Below are 15,858 nucleotides of genomic sequence, written 5' to 3'. Positions count from 1 at the left end.
ATCCAGATACAGAGATGCAAGTTAATGTCAGCAGACGTGTCTGGAATTTCATTCCCCAGCCTCTCCATATATCCTATGATACCCTGATTCACGTAAAACTCCACCTCAAAGTCAAGTCCGACTGGGTAAGCACATCTCACTAATGAGTCAAGAAAGCCACCACAATCACAGGAAGTGTCCACGGTGCACTTTTCTTGGTTGCTTTGATCCACTTTAATGAGTCTTCAATTGCAAGATGTCTATTGTCAGCATCGGAAATCCAAAGGAGAAGCAACTTCAATGATTTTCTGACTAATATCTGTGGAGACGGCTTTGTCTTGTCTCTGTGTGCTGCTCATGTTAAACATCACGTACAGAAGAACCTGACGTCTTGATCACATCAGATAAGTTGTCTGCATCTTCTGCCACATTGTGCTGTGAACTTGTCTTGCAAATGGTTTGGACATGTGGTCAGAAGCCAACCAAACACATTTCTACAAGAGGCCTACAGGAGCCCAAGGGACAACATTGGTGAGGAAGTTGGGATGCCTCTGTTGACGACCAGAAGGATGGCGGGCGACAGAGACCAGTGGAAGAAATGGGTTGGAAGGCAGATTCCGGGGGGGCGACCCCATAGCCCTGTGCAATTACGTCCATTTAATTGTTCTCTTGCACCCACTGCCCTTCCGGCCTTCCTCAGCTCCACATGCTTACATTCGCCTAGCGAGTCAATCTTCTTTGTTAACATTTTGTTAACCTTCCTAAATCCAACCACTTCCAATCACCCACTGCCCATCCATATCCTGAGTCCAAATTCACTGCCTATCCCCCATTCCTGCATTCCACTTGGTCATTAAGCCTCCCCCCATAGGATAGACCAAGGCTTATTGGTGTTGTCAGGTTTGTTTTTACAATTAGTGCCCCCAATTTTAATGGTACCACTGTTTCTTAGACCCCCCAGGAGTACTAAACCACCATTTAGAAAATTGTTACTCTCGCCAGACTACAACCTCAACATTCTCGTCCTCCTCGACCTCAGCGCTGCCTTTGACACCATCGATCACACTATCCTCCTCACCCGACTTGAATCCACCTTTAACGTCACCGGCACTGCCCTCTCTTGGATTAAATCATACCTCTCTGACAGATGCCAGTTCATCTCCATCAATAACTGCAAATCCCCCACTGCTCCCCTCCCCCAAGGTGTCCCCCAAGGTTCAGTTCTTGGCCCCCTCCTCTTCATCCTTTACCTGTCCCCGCTCGGTCACTTAATCCGCCGTCATGGTCTCCAATTCCACTGCTTCGCTGATGACATCCAGCTTTTCATCTCCACCAAGTCCGTCTCCACCGACACCCACTCTATCCTGACAAACTGCATCACTGAAATAAAATCCTGGCTTCAAATCAACTTCCTCAAGCTTAACTGTGATAAATCTGAAATAATCATCATTGGCCCAAAAACGCTCACAAAATCCACCCATAACTTTGCCCTCAACATCGACGGGATCCCAGTATCCACCTCCCCTCACATCCGGAATCTTGGCGTCATCTTTGACCAAACCCTTTCCTTCGACAAATACACTAAACAGATCACAAAGTCAGCCTTCTTTCACCTGAAAAACATTGCCCGTCTCCGCTCATCCCTCTCCTCCACGGCTGCAGAAACCCTCATCCACGCCTTCATCACCTCCCGTCTGGACTACTGCAATAGCCTCCTCTATGGTTCACCCTCAAAAATCACCAATAAACTCCAATACATTCAGAACTCCGCTGCCCGTCTACTCACTCATTCCCGGACCCGTGACCACATCACCCCCGTCCTTTACAAGCTTCACTGGCTCCCCATCCCCCAGAGAATCCAGTACAAAATCCTCCTCTTGACATACAAAGCCCTCCATAACCTGGCCCCATCCTACCTGGCTGACCTCCTCTCCAGACACACTCCCACCCGCAACCTCCGCTCTGCTGGTACCAACCTCCTGACCCCCTCCATCCGGACCAAATTCAGATCCTGGGGGGACAGGGCCTTCTCCATCGCTGCTCCCACCCTCTGGAACTCACTACCTCACACCATCAGAGACTCCTCCTCACTCACCACATTCAAAACATCACTAAAGACCCACCTGTTCAACGCTGCATTCAACATTCAACCCACAGCATTTAACCCCTGACTATCTCTTCTCCTTCTCCCTCCTTTTGCTTTAAATATTTCCCTATTGATTCTTGTCTTGTCTTTTTGATTCTTGTCTTATATATATGCCGTATATCGCTGCTGTTTGTTTTCTTGATTCTTGTCTTTTTGCAATTGTTGTTTTCATGTATTGTTATGCATTATGTTTTCCACTCTGTCAAAGCGCCTTTGGGCTTCTGGAAAAGCGCTATACAAAATAAATGAATTATTATTATTATTATTATTGCATTTGGGTTAATTTGTCTGTTTGTTTGTCTGTTTGTCCGCACATCATTTGCCAACGTAGACTACAATTTTTATACGTTATCTTTTTTCAACTGAGTACCACTGAGTATCATTTAAGTACGTACAATTAGTATTTGAGTATGTCTATAAAGTATGTACTAGTCAGGTTCACTATGTTTTTTCATTCAAAATCATGGTGCATTAGCAAACCTATACATTTTTGGAAACGTTTATTACATGGAAAATCTGAAAATCAATGTTTACATTTGCCAATTCCAACCAATTCGATTCGACCAATTCGACCAATCGACCAATTCCATTCGACCAATTCGACCATTCGACCAATCGCTTCGATCGACCATTCGACCATTCGACCAATTCGATCCGATTCGATTCGATTCGATTCATCGAATTCGATTCGATCGACCATTCGACCAATTCGATTTGCCAATCAATTTGACCGACCTTTGCTTGTGTGTTGACCGACCTTTGCTTGTGTGGAACGGACTGTGAAAACGATGCAGACTATATTGTCGGATACGACACACGGGACAGTGATGACGAACTCTAAATGGCATATTCTGTAATCGTGTATGTTTGATGCCATTGACTGCCTGTGTATATTTTGTCATTGACTGCCTGTGTAGATGTGAAGTTATACTGACCGCATGTGTATGTATGATTTTGCTGACTGCCTGTGTATGTTTGGTGATATGAATTATTGTGACACATTTTGATGTTATTAACTGCCTGTACAAAATGATAACATGTATTTGATTATGCAACTTATCGCGAATATAAAGACAGTATTTTGCAATTCAAAACCTTTGATTTGTGTCTTACCATTCCCCATAGCACTAATTTGATACTTTCATTGGATTCCTTGTCCCTGAAAATATAGGTTTAGTATATTTTAAAAAGTTTTTAGGGTAATTAGAGGCAGAAATAGAACAAAATATGTATTTTACAGTGGCCATTTTGAAAATCCAAAATGGCCGCCATACAGGTATCTCTCCAAATGTAAACATTGATTTTTAATTTCCTTATGCTATAACCTTTCCAAAAATGTATAGGTTTGCTAATCTACCATGACTTTGAACGAAATATGATTTATTGACATAGTGAACCTGACTATATGGTACAATTAGAATGTGCGTATGTCTATAAAGTATGTACGGTACAATTAGAATTTGAGTACATCTATGAAATACGTACTATAGATTATACAAAATCGTACAAGGGGAGATGCAGAAAATATGGCAAAATGGAGAAGATTGTCATGGGGACCTCAAGGCTAACCCCCGCTCTTGCAGGGAAAATGGCCTAAAATGCCTGTTGTTGTTATGTTGATGTATGGATTATACAAAACAAGTCAGTGGGGTGGGAGGGTAAACAATCATTAATTGCTCGTTCTAGTTTTTTGTTTTTCCTTTTTTCTTTCTTCCTGCCCTCCCAATTTCTGAAATTCTGAGCTGTATCAATTTCCGAGCTGTATCTCTGAGCCGGACGGGACTTTTGGAAATGAAATTTTGCATCAATAATGTAAATATAAAGTTCACAGGGCTTTGACATCATTTTTGACCTTCACATAATTTATGGTCATGACCCAATTATCCACATTTTAACATTTTTCACCGTAACTGGACTAAGCTTTGTCCAATCAGAATGAATTTGCCACCTCTAGATAGCCTAGAATATATTGCATTTGCACTTGACATCATGATCCTCCAGGTTGAAGGTTAAAGGTCAAATGGCGGTCTGACCACATAACGTGTTTTTTGTCATCGCTCAATTTTTCCAATGCAGAATCCCAAAGAGCACTTGACCTTCCAAGATGTTCTTGCATCATAATAGCGTACCTGCATTGAAATTGTGCACCTGATATTTGATTAGTGTCCTTGACCTACCTTTGACCTAATTAACAAAAAAAACACATTTTTGATCACAACTTGAATAATTTTCCTCCGATTTTCACGATGTTGAGTTTTATGAATACATTGTAGATGGGGACACATTTTCTTTATTTACACTCTATCCATAAATGTTGAAGGTCAAGGTCATATGGACAAAAAATGGCCATCATCGGAAGAGTAATCTTTGGAAGGGCGATCACCAAGAGTAAGCCAGGGGAGGCTTACACTTGGCGATCGCTTTGTGATCACAGATATCTACTTTGTCTTCCTCTTGTCTATATCTTAACCACCTATACTTTCTGTTGCATTGCTCTTCCGTAATCTCTGCATGAAAAGTTGTGTGCACATATTAATTTGATGTTTCTGTTGATAGTGGTACAATATGGAACTTTGTCTTGTGCGGTACATGTTCATATTCTCGTAAAGGTTTCCTGGTGCAGATCAAATACACCTCAGTCGTGATTGGCAAAATGAATGGAGATTGAGTACTGCAGTAGGTGACTCGTCAAAATGAATGTTACACCATAAAATAAAAACAATTAATTTTCTCAACCAAATGTTGAGAAAGGGATGCTGACCACCATGGGTGGGAAGGTCAAGTGACGTTTCGGGGAAAAGCTCTTCTTTAAAGCAAAAAAGTCCTTTTTTAGAGCAAACCTCTTCCTACGTTGAAGAAGGACGCAAGTCCCAAACCTCACAGCATAATTATCTCATCTTTTGGTTGAGAAAGTCCATCATCCTTAATTTCCCCCGGCGCAGACCAACTAGTTTTTTTTTTATAAAACTAACTTGCAATGAAATAGAAATGGCCACACTGAGAGAATTTTCACAAATGTTAAACGCATGGTGACCATGAGCGTGCCATTTTGTTCCAGATATTGATGAATGCATCCAGGCAAGTATCCAGTGTCATGCCAATGCGCGCTGCATCAATCTTCCTGGCTGGTTCCACTGCGAGTGTCGGGTCGGCTTCCGTGACAACGGTTCATTTTCACACCGCGGCCAGAGCTGCATTGGTAATGGCATTAGCATCACGGCCATAGCTGCTAACCTCACCGGGATCCACCTTGAGACGTCAAAGAATATCCGCTTGCATGTGCTCTGCTCCCTTGTGAACTTTAAGCGAACACGTGTGACCCGTTTGACCCATTCACTTCAAAAATGGTTTCAACTTATGAGGCCAAAACCTCTCAAAAGCTCTGACTTCCTTTTATGCATTCACCTCCGAAAAAAGTTGGTGACTCTTCATTACCTCTCCCACCGAAGCTGGACGGAAGTTGTGTTTTCACCCATGCCTATTTGTCTATTTGTCTGTATCAACAACACACAACAACATGCATTTTAAGGCCATTTTCCCTGCTCGAGCGGGGGTTAGCCTTGCGGTCCCCATGACAATCTTCTCCATTTTGCCCTATTTTCTGCATCTCTCCTTGTTAACCCCCTTGCCCGCATTTCTTCTTCCACCACCTTTAGCCAAGTCTGTCTCGGTCTTCCCTGTCCTCTACTTCCTTCTACATTCATTTCCATCACTCTTCTCAACCAGTCACTTTCATCCTTCCTCAACACATAATAATAATAATAATGATAATAATAATAATAATAATAATGATAATAATAATAATAATACATTTATTTTACATAGCGCTTTTCAAGAAGCCCAAAGACGCTTTGACAGAGTACAAAAAACAAGTGCAAAAAGACAAAAATCAATAGGTAAATAATCAAAGCAAAAACAAGGAGAAGGAGAAGAGATAGTCAGGGGTTAAATGATGTGGGTTAAGTGTTAAATGCAGTGTTGAACAGGTGGGTCTTGAGTGATGTTTTGAATGTGGTGAGTGAGGAGGAGTCTCTGATGGTGTGAGGTAGTGAGTTCCAGAGGGTGGGAGCAGCGATGGAGAAGGCCCTGTCCCCCCAGGATCTGAATTTGGTCCGGATGGGGGGGGGGTCAGGAGGTTGGTACCAGCAGAGCGGAGGTTGCGGGTGCGAGTGTGTCTGGAGAGGAGGTCAGCCAGGTAGGATGGGGCCAGGTTATGGAGGGCTTTGTAGGTCAAGAGGAGGATTTTGTACTGGATTCTCTGGGGGATGGGGAGCCAGTGAAGCTTGTAAAGGACGGGGGTGATGTGGTCACGGGTCCGGGAATGGGTGAGTAGACAGGCAGCGGAGTTCTGAATGTATTGGAGTTTATTGATGATTATTGAGAGTGAACCATAGAGGAGGCTGTTGCAGTAGTCCAGACGGGAGGTGATGAAGGCGTGGATGAGGGTTTCTGCAGCCGTGGAGGAGAGGGATGGATGGAGACGGGCGATGTTTTTCAGGTGAAAGAAGGCTGTCTTTGTGATCTGTTTAGTGTATTTGTCGAAGGAGAGGGTTTGGTCAAAGATGATGCCAAGATTCCGGATGTGAGGGGAGGTGGATACTGGGAAATCGTCGATGTTGAGGGCAAAGTTATGGGTGGATTTGGTGAGCGTTTTTGAGCCAATGATGATTATTTCAGATTTATCATAGTTAAGTTTGAGGAAGTTGATTTGAAGCCAGGATTTTATTTCAGTGTTGCAGTTTCTCAGGATAGAGTGGGTGGCGGTGGAGATGGACTTGGTGGAGATGAAAAGCTGGATGTCATCGGCGAAGCAGTGGAATTGGAGACCATGACGGCGGATTAAGTGACCAAGGGGGGGACAGGTACAGGATGAAGAGGAGGGGGCCAAGAACTGAACCTTGGGGGACACCTTGGGGGAGGGGAGCAGTGGGGGATTTGCAGTTATTGATGGAGATGAACTGGCGTCTGTCAGAGAGGTATGATTTGATCCAAGAGAGGGCAGTGCCGGTAATGTTAAAGGTGGTTTCAAGTCGGGTGAGGAGGATGGTGTGATTGATGGTGTCAAAGGCGGCGCTGAGGTTGAAGAGGATGAGAATGTTGAGGTTGCCAGCGTCAGAGGAGAGGAGAAGGTCGTTGGTGATTTTGAGGAGAGCAGTTTCAGTACTGTGGTTGGAGCGGAATCCGGATTGGAATGTTTCATACAGGTCATTGGCAGAGAGGTGATGTTTGAGTTGAGTGGCTACAGCACGTTCCAAAACTTTTGACAGAAAGGGTAGGTTGGAGATGGGTCTGAAGTTATTTAGGGTGTCAGGGTTGAGTCCAGGTTTTTTCAGAATGGGGGTAACAGCAGCAATTTTGAGGGATGGTGGGACGATGCCTGTAGACAGGGAGGAGTTTATTGTTGCAGTGATAAGTGGAGAGAGAGCAGGAAGGGAGGCCTTGACAAAGCTGGAGGGGATGGGGTCAAGAGTGCAGGTGGCAGTTTTCATTCCTATGAGGAGTTCAGAGAGGTCAGTAGGGGAGACTGGGGAGAATTGAGACAGGGGTTGGCAGGATAAGGGGGGGCAGGTGGTTTGAGGGGGAGCGGGTGCGGTGGTGGTTAAGCTGTTGTAGATGTTGTCAATTTTGCTTTGGAAGAATGAAAGGAAGGAGATGCAGTTGTCTACTGTGAATGACTGGGTGGTGGTGTTCAGGGGGCTGAGGAGTTTGTTTATTGTAGAGAAGAGTGCTTTTGGGTTTCCGGAGCCAGAGTGGATAATTTGAGAGTAGTAGGCGGAGCTGGCGCGGGAGAGTGCATCTTTGTAGTGTTGTCGGTGGTCCTTGTAGGCTTGGGAGTGAATTAAGAGACCTGTTTTATTGCGGAGTCTTTCAAGTTGGCGAGCACGAGTTTTCATCAGGTGGAGGTCAGGGGTAAACCAGGGAGCAGAATGGGTGAAAGAAACTGTTTTGGTTTTTATAGGCGCAAGCTGGTCAAGGCAGGAGGAGAGAGTGTGGTTGTAGTAGTCAGTGAGGTCAGAAGGGGTGTGGAGGTCAACGAAGGGAGAAGTGGACATTTTTTCAGAGAGGGTGGATGAGAATGAGGTAGGTGAAAGAGCGTTTCGCTTACGGAAGTTGATAATGCGATAATGCCTTGGTGCTGGGGTGGGGATGTTGATGGTCATAGTGATGGCTAAGTGGTCAGAGAGGGTGAGGTCGGAGCCAGAGAGATGGTGCAAAATTAATCCAGTAGAGCAGACAAGGTCCAGAATGTGACCACGGTTATGGGTATGAAAGTTGACATGTTGAGTGAGGTTAAAGCAGGTGAGTAAATCAGTGAAGTCAGTGGTTATTGTGGAGTCAGTGGAGTCCATGTGGATATTGAAATCACCGAGGAGGAGGATTGAGGGGGAGAGGGAACATAGCTGGGTCAGAAAGTAGGAGACGTCAGACAGGAATGATGGGTGTGCTTTGGGAGGGTGGTAGACGACAGCCATGACTGACTGTGTGTGACCAGAGAGTTTAAAAGCCAGGTGTTCAAATGATGGAGCAGATGAGATGGAGATGAGGCTGGTCTTGATGTCTTGTCGGTGAATTACGGCAGGATGACCAAACCATCTCAACCTGTTCTTCTTCACAGCATCCATCACAGGCTCTATTCCCATCATCTTTCGCAATTCATCATTTGTCTTCCTCTCTCTCAACGATACTCCGCACATCCACCGAACCATTCCCATTTCCACCCTTTCCAACCTTCGTTGCTGCTCAACGTTCATGACCCATGTCTCGCTCCCATAAATCATAACACTTCTCACACATGCAGCATACACCTTTCCCTTCAGTTTCAACGACACTCCCCTCCTCGTCAGCATGCCACTCAGTTCCCGAAACTTCTTCCATGCACATTTCACTCCAGCAACCGTTGCCGAGTGTGATCCACCTTCTCCATTCAGCATGTCTCCGAGGTAGCAAAATGTTTTCACACCTTCCAGCTTCACGCCGTCTCCAAGATCCAACTCAACATTTCCTCCATCTGCAGCTCCCTCTGTGCACACCTTCCACTTGAATGTAGCTGCCACACTGGTTAATGACCCTCTCAGACCACTACATTTTTGATGAACCCACTCAGCGCACATTGTACATTGAATGGAGTTCACTCCGACACCCTTCCTGCACACAGCACAGGGCCACTTCCCAGTTCTTTCCACCTCACCACATGCTTCATGTTGTGGTGCACCACATGTTGACCTCACCACATGTAGTAGTAGTAGTAGTAGCTTCCTGCTTTCCACCTCACCTCACCACTTGCCATCACCTTCGTCTTTCTGATATTCACCTTCAGACCTTTTCTCTGCATACATTCCTTCCACTTGTTCTGTATCAGGATATCTCAAAAAATTATGGACGGACTATATTTGGTGGGCAGGTTGGGTGGGTAACTAGGAGAAAATGATAACATTCTGGTGAAGATCTGAATCCGGATCCCAATACATGGATTTTTTAAAGTGATTCTTTACTATTGGGAGATTGGGCCAAAAACGATATACAGCAGGATATTTCAACAAGTTTTTGATGGATTCGGACAAAACGAGGTGGTTGGGATGGGTAGGTGACAAGAACAGGCCAATTAGATTTTGGTTCAGGTCCGGGTGCAGATCCGGCCAATCAGTGGATACAAAATGTAAACTCTTCAGCCTGGCGGAGGTATGCGCTCTACCGAGTGTTGTTCTCGGTGTTTTTGTTTCTCTGTCTATTTTGTTAATTTGCTCAAAGTTGGCTTTATGCATAAAAAGCAACTTTTTTGGCTTTTTTTGTGTAACTAACTCAGTTATTATCCAAGCACATTGGCGACCTTCAGCATTTCACTCTCTCTCTGAAAAAATCTGCAGCTTTGAAAGGCTTTGTTAAAAAGAAATAATATACTACATAATCTGATGCTTTAAGATGTATGGATTTATTTAAATAATCACCTGTTAAACATCACTTGGTATTATTCGATCTTGCACCATGGAAACTACTTAAAGAGATCCATATTCAAAAATGACGGCGTTGGCATGCAAACATAGCTGGCCGGCAAGGCAGGGTCTGAGGGCCAACATTTCAACCACAGAGTGGTCTTCATCCTGGCCTGTGCACACATCTTGGGTTGAGTGTTACGCATCATTCCAATGCGTGCTACCTCAATCTCCCTGGTATGATATTCCAAAATAATAATTTTTTAAAATATAATTTTTGTACATAACGAACAAGGAAGTCAAGTGCTCTGACAGGATGGTGCAAAGGTGTCCTTACCTTCAACCTGTCTAGTCTGGCTTCGATTCCTGAGCTGGCTATAAACTGTTAAATTGGTACTTTCCAGGCACATTATTGCATCAGAGTGCATCCATCAGGTATAGATATGAAGCTGGGTTTCCTGTCTGTGAGCATTAGCTGGTGATGATAAAGGAGTCTTTTGCCAAGCGTAGGTGAGTTATCGTCTTCGTAAATTCCTCCACCTTCAGCAGAATGCCAGGCCTGACTATTGTCAGGCCTAATCAGACCTTCAGCTATCAAAACGTCAGGCCTTCAGCTGAGCATCAGGCCTATTAAATGATGGCTTTTGGTTTATGAAACACTTTGGCCAAAACCTCTCCCTGGCTGACCCCACAATGAGGTGGGAATCATTGGGGCCAAAATCGAAGTTGTAGTAATAGTCGTAGTAGTAGTAGCAGTAGCAGTAGCAGTAGCAGCAGCAGCAGCAGCAGCAGCAGCAGCAGACGACGACGACGACGACGACGACGACAAGAATGTTATGCAGTTCTGGGAAGCAGGTCTGAGTCCCAAGTCATAGCCTGGCAGTTTCAAGTCTAATGATGTATTGAGTCCCCAGGTATTCATCGCTCCCTCATTATTATTGTACCATGAGGACATCAGTTCTGTTTGAATGGCCTACACTTTTTGCTACTCACCCTGGCACTTGCGGGAATACTGAGCTTATTTTTCATCTCATCGTTCAATGTGGATTCATTTTCAACCTGAATCATAAATCCCATCATATACAGTCCATCAAAGCTCCAATCTGGAAACTTCATTGGAATTGCACACATTTTTTTTTTTTTTTACCTTATTTGTCATCTCTACCCTTGCCCTTATTTCCCCGCAGACATTGATGAATGTGCGACGGAGCACCACGGCTGCTCGAACGAAACAGAATGTGTGAACCTACCGGGCGGTTTCGACTGCCGATGCCCGCGTGGTCGGCGCTGTGGAGGCGAGTGTTCATTCGCAGGCAAGAGGAGAAGGAACAGACATGTGTGGACCCTGCCTGGGGACCATTGCTCAGTGTGCAGCTGTCAGGTACCACAGAGAAAAGATCATTCCAGATAACCATCACTGCAACCTGTATACGTATGCACTTTTGCTTCCTCCAGCACCAAAGATGGATGGAGGTTATGTTTTCACCCTTGTCTGTTTGTCTGCTTGCTTGTCTGTCTGTGTGTGAGTGGGATATCTCAAAAAGTTATGGACAGGTTGGGTGCCTGACAAGGACAAATTGATTAGATCTTGGTGAAGATCCAGATATGGATACCAGAATTTTCAAAGTGATTCTTCACCATTTAGTGATAGGGCCAAAAGTGATGTGCTGTCTAGCACGATATGTCAAAAAGTTATAGACGGATTCAGATGAAACCTGGTGGACAGGTTGGGTGTGTGACAATGACACGGTATATCTATGTCTATATATATATACACACACACACACACACACACACACGTCATCACACATATATATGAAGGTGTGAGTCATCGCTTTCGACGAATCTCTTCCCTTCGTTGACGTGCTAACGAAGCATTGTGCATTGTACGATGGCTGTAGAGGTAAAAATGAATGGTGAGCAGGTGCCAATGAAGGCAAGAACCTGCACAGAGAAGTGATTAAAATGATAGAGGTGTGTGCTATCCCTCTCCCACTCTCTATTCCTATGAGCATCATTGGCTGCAGGTGCAGTAAATGCAAAGTGAAGTCTGATGCACATAGACGCAGCAGACTGGCCAGGTCCTCGGTATGATGATGGCTGCCCTTGATTTCCGAAGTGGACACAGCTCTCTGCAGATGCTGTGTGGTGATGCCTAAATCGATGTAGCGCTGCACTGGCTAACCGACAGGTGCGCTTTGAAGTCTAAGTGTCCTTCTCATAGCCTTTGCCTAAAGAGGCTTCCCCCACAATGCAATGGGGATCCATTACCCCGGACAAGGGGCTCATACCAGGTACTGTCAGCCAGAGGCAGCTAAGCCTGGGACTTACAAAGGGCATGGATGTCACTCCCTGAGGTAGCTGAAAAACATCTGCACTGCTACCAAATATACATATATACACACATTTGGGTTGGGTGATATGATATGTTGTGATCAATGGCGTAGCACATTGCCCACTGAAGATGAGCCAAGGAGGGTACTCTCGTTCGTGGGGTGGGAGTGCCCACTAGTCAACCTAAATTACCAGTCTGCATGGAAGCTTTGCATCGTGGAGCATTCTCTCTTTCAGAGGAAACTTTAGGCTAGCTGATTTGTATGCATCTATTTGTGAACCCGAAAACTATTTCTCAAGTCCGCCCCTCAACTGGTACTGAGATCAATTCAGTGCAGAGATGTCACAGATTATGATGGGCCCAGTCTTGTATTTTTGGGAAACAGAGAATGATGCACCTAATGATGGCTCTTGGCTCCATGTTTGATGTAGGTCGAGGCAGTTATAATCTGTCACTTGATGCCTGGCGATTCGTGACCTCACAGACAATGTGACGCCATGCTTCCCTATTCACCACCAAGGTGTTCACTTCCTTCATTGATCTACTTGTTAGAGATGAAATCTGATCGCACCATCAGGTCTCTCTTCATTATATTTGCCTTTCTGCTAATTCCACGTCGATGCATAATCACCTTTTCCAAATGAGCAATCACCTTGCATCCTCTGTTTGTGATTATACTATTTCAGGCCTCTTGCTTTTACTGTATTACAAAGTAGTCTGGTAGCAGACTACAAAAGTGTGCCTTGGGTTATATACAATGTTTTATTGCTCTTTTTAGTAGAATTCACCCTATTGACCATAAATCAGCTGGGTGCCAAGCTGGCAGCTTTGGGCCATTTGGTTTAATTGAAGAATTCAAAATGGCCACCACCAAAATACTTTTCTTCCAATAACTCGGCCTATGTTAGACATAGAGACTTGATTTTGATGGCAAAACCCATGTTTAAAAGGTGTAGGAACCCAATAAAATACATCACTATGGTCTACAATGCCTTTTTCAACCCTTTCCAAATGATTTCATACAAAAAATGCGTGAATTGCTGCTTTTTGAGAGAAAAAAATTACAGTGAAAATAGACACATTTCTGGTCAAAACCAAACATTTTATTGTCGATATTCCAAGTGTACAGAGGTATTTTGTTTTCAAATAAGCAACAACACCATGCATGGTGTCCACACTAAAAAAAGCATAAGCCTTTTATGATGTCATTTTTCTGTCCTAAATTCTACACGACCTTCATCTCAATACAAAACCTGACAAGTCAGGAGATGACGATGGTTCACGAGCGAGCGGTATTCAATGACAAAGGACGGACTATAACCGAAACAGGCCCGGACAGGCCAGGCCCGGACATGTCAAAACGAAGGTTACTGACCTTGAAATGAGATATAAAATAATGTATAATCAGTTATGAGGTTTGTTAGCTACACAATACCGAAAATTCGGTGAAAAATGAAATGAAAAAAAAATAAATAAATAAAAAATGAGGGAAAAAATGACAAATCGAGCTCCGTGGAGCTGGACACATGACATTGGCCGAACCAAATATCGAATCCCCTGTCAGATTCCACCAACCCCCTCGGAGAAGATGTAGCTTGAACTCGATTACCCCCTAAAAAGACATCTTTTTTGGGCGTGGCTCTGCCCCCAATGGGCGCAATACGCCCACTCTAGGCAGGACACAACTAGATCATGATATCAAGCTCCCACCCAAGTTTCATCAAGATCGGATGATATCATCGGGTAGTTATGCTGCGGACAGACAAAGACACACACACACAGACAGGCAGACACACACACATGACGAATATAGTGGTCACTTGATAACTTGTGAAACAATAAATTATAGCACTACTACCAGTTCATTGCTAGCGGCTAGGGTTCCTGGTGTTGGGCTAGCGGCTAGGGTTCCGGCTTAGGATCCTAGGATCCTGGGTTTGAATCCCGGTCGATCGCTGAATTAACGCCAGGGGGGTTGACTCAGCCTGTCATCCTTCCGAGGTCGGCTAATTGAGTACCAGTTCACTGGTAATTCCCTGTTTGTCGTTAAAGGCGGCAAAAAGGGTTGGCGTCAGGAAGGGCATCCGGCCGTAAAACATTGCTTCAAAAAGGGGACCGAGAAACAACAACAACCACGGTTCCCGAAAAAGGCCAACCCCCGCGAAAAATGGCCTCTAAAGGTGTTTTTTTTTTTGTTTTTTTTACCAGTTCAGAGATATAGCCAAGTCATATATTAATTCAACTTTATCCAACCGATTCATTCATCATATATATATTATATTCCACACTCTGGAAGTTTGAGGGTTTGGATGTGGATACTTCCCCTGTTAGCGATCCCGAGCAACGGCAAGTTATTAAGCAAACCAGTGAGGAGAAAGCGAGCAGGCAGACGCACAACCCTGGCATATACCTTCTTGGCACGACTCCCCTGAGTGTCATCAGTGACCCCTATCATACAGCCGAGGCCCTACGGTCTCTTGGGAAAAGCAAGATGGCTGGCTGTAACATAACTATGCCAAACAATGACAATCACTCACAGAAAATGGCTAAAAGGACACAGACCGGAGGCCTAGGTCTGTGTGGCCACACCGAGCAGCCGGAATGTGTGCTGAAAAGTATAATGACTGCACCTTCTCCAGTGAGAGAGGGGATCCCTGCCTCAAAAAAGTTGTCGCCTGTTCTACAACCAACAACCAGTAGGTTTCAGATGAATCAAGTAAGATTAAATGAGCTGGAGCTTGGAGGAGAAGGGAATCAACCTCAACTGCAAAGTGTAATCAGTGCATGAAGCATGGGGGACTAATGGTAGAGGAAAATGATTCATGAACCAATTGAAACAAGCAAAGCTGGCAGCCAAGGCCGAACAAAGTTTCACAATTTGGTTCATGAACAATGATCCTTTACCAAAAAGGAGGTAGAGATTTTGAGTTCTGGGGAACTTCCTCCCACATTCTGAAACCCGCAAATGGAGATAACAGCAAATGGAAGAAATATAGAAATTGCTTTGTTAGTAACAAATTCAAAATTCTATGTTTCATAATCAGGTCTTTCAATGTCCTAAACTTCAGTTTCTTCGTCATGTGCATTGTTATCAGCCACTGAAACAGCAGCGATGGTACGTTCATTCCTGCACTCCTCATTGCCTTGACAACCACAGAACATGGACCATGACTGCTGTGCTGCAGAGCAGCTGCAACAGGATGTTGAACATGGTTGTGAAGAACTACATCCACACCTTATCATCGTCAATGCCTCTACTGGTGTGGGGAGAACATCTGATGGCAACACGACCGGCGCTACCATCTTAGAAACCATGTCATATGACCATCCATAATGATCTGGGTTCAGAGCTGGTAAATCTGCATCCGATGCTGCTTTCCAGTTGGCTGTTTGGAGATGTTCCCTGGATAAATGTTCCTCGAAAGCCGCTGCCGGTGGTGGTAGACCCCTCAACAAGGGAGCTGAAC

At 44.6% G+C, this 15,858-nt stretch overlaps 1 protein-coding gene across 1 annotated transcript in view; it reads left to right on the top strand.

Moving 5' to 3' along the window:
• Positions 1–15,858, top strand: part of NELL1 (neural EGFL like 1) — a 486,584-nt gene that overhangs the window by 365,865 nt on the left and 104,861 nt on the right. Inside the window, exons 16-17 of the mRNA XM_068124016.2 lie at positions 5,184–5,324; positions 11,244–11,437. Of these exons, the coding sequence (XP_067980117.2) occupies positions 5,184–5,324; positions 11,244–11,437 (335 nt within the window). The remainder of the gene's footprint in view (positions 1–5,183; positions 5,325–11,243; positions 11,438–15,858) is intronic.

The sequence above is a fragment of the Myxine glutinosa genome, chromosome 8 (genome assembly GCF_964187855.1).
Source record: "Myxine glutinosa chromosome 8, kmMyxGlut1.1, whole genome shotgun sequence".
NCBI lineage: Eukaryota > Metazoa > Chordata > Myxini > Myxiniformes > Myxinidae > Myxine > Myxine glutinosa.
The sequence above is the reverse complement of the archived record's forward strand: the minus strand, read 5'-3'. Positions and strand labels throughout refer to the sequence as shown.